General features: G+C 51.8%; 1 protein-coding gene across 1 annotated transcript; it reads right to left on the bottom strand.

The window, feature by feature from the left end:
• Nucleotides 1-693: 693 nt before the first annotated feature.
• On the bottom strand, nt 694-1,048 carry H310_13634 (hypothetical protein; the record flags this gene model as incomplete). The annotated part of the gene is made up of 3 exons (XM_008881204.1): nt 694-825; nt 879-977; nt 1,034-1,048. 3 exons carry the CDS (start codon nt 1,046-1,048, stop codon nt 694-696), a joined length of 246 nt encoding a protein of 81 aa, XP_008879426.1.
• Nucleotides 1,049-2,082: the final 1,034 nt, after the last annotated feature.

Raw genomic sequence — 2,082 nt, 5'->3', positions numbered from 1 at the left:
GTCCAAGAAACGCGTTTCCGGGCTCCAAGTTTTCAAGACAAGGTGTCCTACCACTGGTAACGTCTGACCAACCACGAAGGTGTTGTGTTCTTTGAACCTCCGTTCTATCCCCTGGAGCTCATTTCATCCGCAACGGGTGGTTTGGTAAAACTCCTTCACCTCAACTCGCCGTTGAAGAATGCAGTGGAAATAGCACATGGTAGCCCAGCCCAACCTTCGAGGACCGCTACCTGCAAATCCAATGTACACTCGGCACAGCGACTCTTGTCCTTCACATGTGTATGCGCCAGAGACGTGGACCGAGCGTGCGCGTTTCTTCGACGCGCTGCCCCGAGATTTCCCCCCACACTCCCTTCATCTGGTGGGCGGCGATTTCAACTGTACTCTCAACAAGCACCTCTACTCGTTGAGTCCGAGCACAAAAACGATTGCTGGGACGGGAGAATTGACAGCCTGGATGAGTTCTTTGTCCGTTGTGGATCTGTTCCGTCAACAAAACCCCTTGCGGAAGACTTTCACGAGTCCAAAACCCGTCAACCGGATCGACTACATCTTCTGTACCTCACAGTTGGCACGGTTGACTCGTTGGAAAGCGCCCACATGCATCATAGCCCCAATACCCACCACGTGGCTTGTCGTATTGTCACTAAACGCCATACTGCGAGGCATGACTCGAGTTCGTGGAAGGCGCCTTCATGGCTTTTGCGTCTCCCTCGAGCGTCCACAATCGTCCATAACTGCTTGGACCGCTTTCTTGACAAATCCAGTGGCTTTCACAACCTCGGCAAAGCCTACGACACTTTGGTGGCCGACATACGTCAGCATCTGAAACACTTTCATGAGGAGTACCTGACAAGTAGAGGTTGCCGCTGAAGTACCTGGCAATGATAATCGTAGGCTTTCTGCACGTCCCCAACATGTGTCAAGACCCGGTGCTTGTGGACCGAGTTCGCGGCCATCAACGCCAAATTGACGACCTGCACGATCAGGGAAGCAGTTTGTTCAAGAGAAAGCCTTCCAGCTGCACTCGTACAAGGCTGAGGGTCATCTCGGTTTCACTTTGCATCACCTGTGCCTACTCTTTTGAAGGAGACGGTCTACAAGGAACTCGAAGACACAGACGGCAACTTGGTATCCGATCAGCATTCCATGTCCAACGTGCTGATGGATTACTACTCCAACTTGTTTGCGCCCCTGGACTCCCGTCCATGCGCTGACGACTTGGACGCATTTCTTGTCCCTCTGACACAACGTGCTCAATTGTCCGTTCGAGCGCTACAAGCATTGGCAGCTCCGCTATTGGAAAGTGCGTTCTACCACGCCACAGAAGCTCCAACTCTGCACCTGGCCCCAATGCTCAGCCGTTCGAGGTCCTTAAACTAGCGTCGCACAATTAGTCTTTGGTGATGGAGTTGGTGTTTCGAATTCAGTTACATTCGAGACCACAATTGACACCGATGCAGCTTGTGAGTACACTGGTATTGCTCCACAAGAATGGCCCAAAGTCCCAAGCAAAGAATTACCGTCCCATTAATCTCCTCAATGTGGACATGAAGTTTCTGACAAGTATTTCGGCCCATCGGCTGGAACGACATGTTCGCAGCATTATCCACGAGAACCAGCAAGGCTTTATTAGTCGCGGCACATTCCAAACGAATATCCAACGTCTCGACGACATGCTCCACTTCATGAAGGAACATTCTCCATCGTCGTCCATGGTCGCCCATTTGGACTTCGAGAAGGCGTTCGACCGGGTGAACCATTCATTCCTTCTCCGAGTCCTGCACAGCTATGGATTTCCGATAACCTTCGTTGACATCATGCGGGTACTCTACTGTGGTCAGCGGACACGAATTCTAATCAATGGGCACTTATCCCGTTCGGTTCGGATCCATCGGGGTGTCCTTCAAGGCGATCCACTGTCTCCGTTACTCTTTGCAATTGCGTTGGAGCTCATGTGCGAGCTACTCCGCCAACATCCCAAGTATGGTATTCGCACTGGTGACCGCGTCCACACGGGAAGCTACTTCGCGGACAATTCACAATTGTACGCTTGAACGAAAAGTCCCTGCACCACCAACT

The sequence above is a fragment of the Aphanomyces invadans genome (genome assembly GCF_000520115.1).
Source record: "Aphanomyces invadans strain NJM9701 unplaced genomic scaffold supercont1.55, whole genome shotgun sequence".
Lineage (NCBI taxonomy): Eukaryota > Oomycota > Saprolegniomycetes > Saprolegniales > Verrucalvaceae > Aphanomyces > Aphanomyces invadans.
This window is presented reverse-complemented; position numbering and strand designations above follow the sequence as displayed.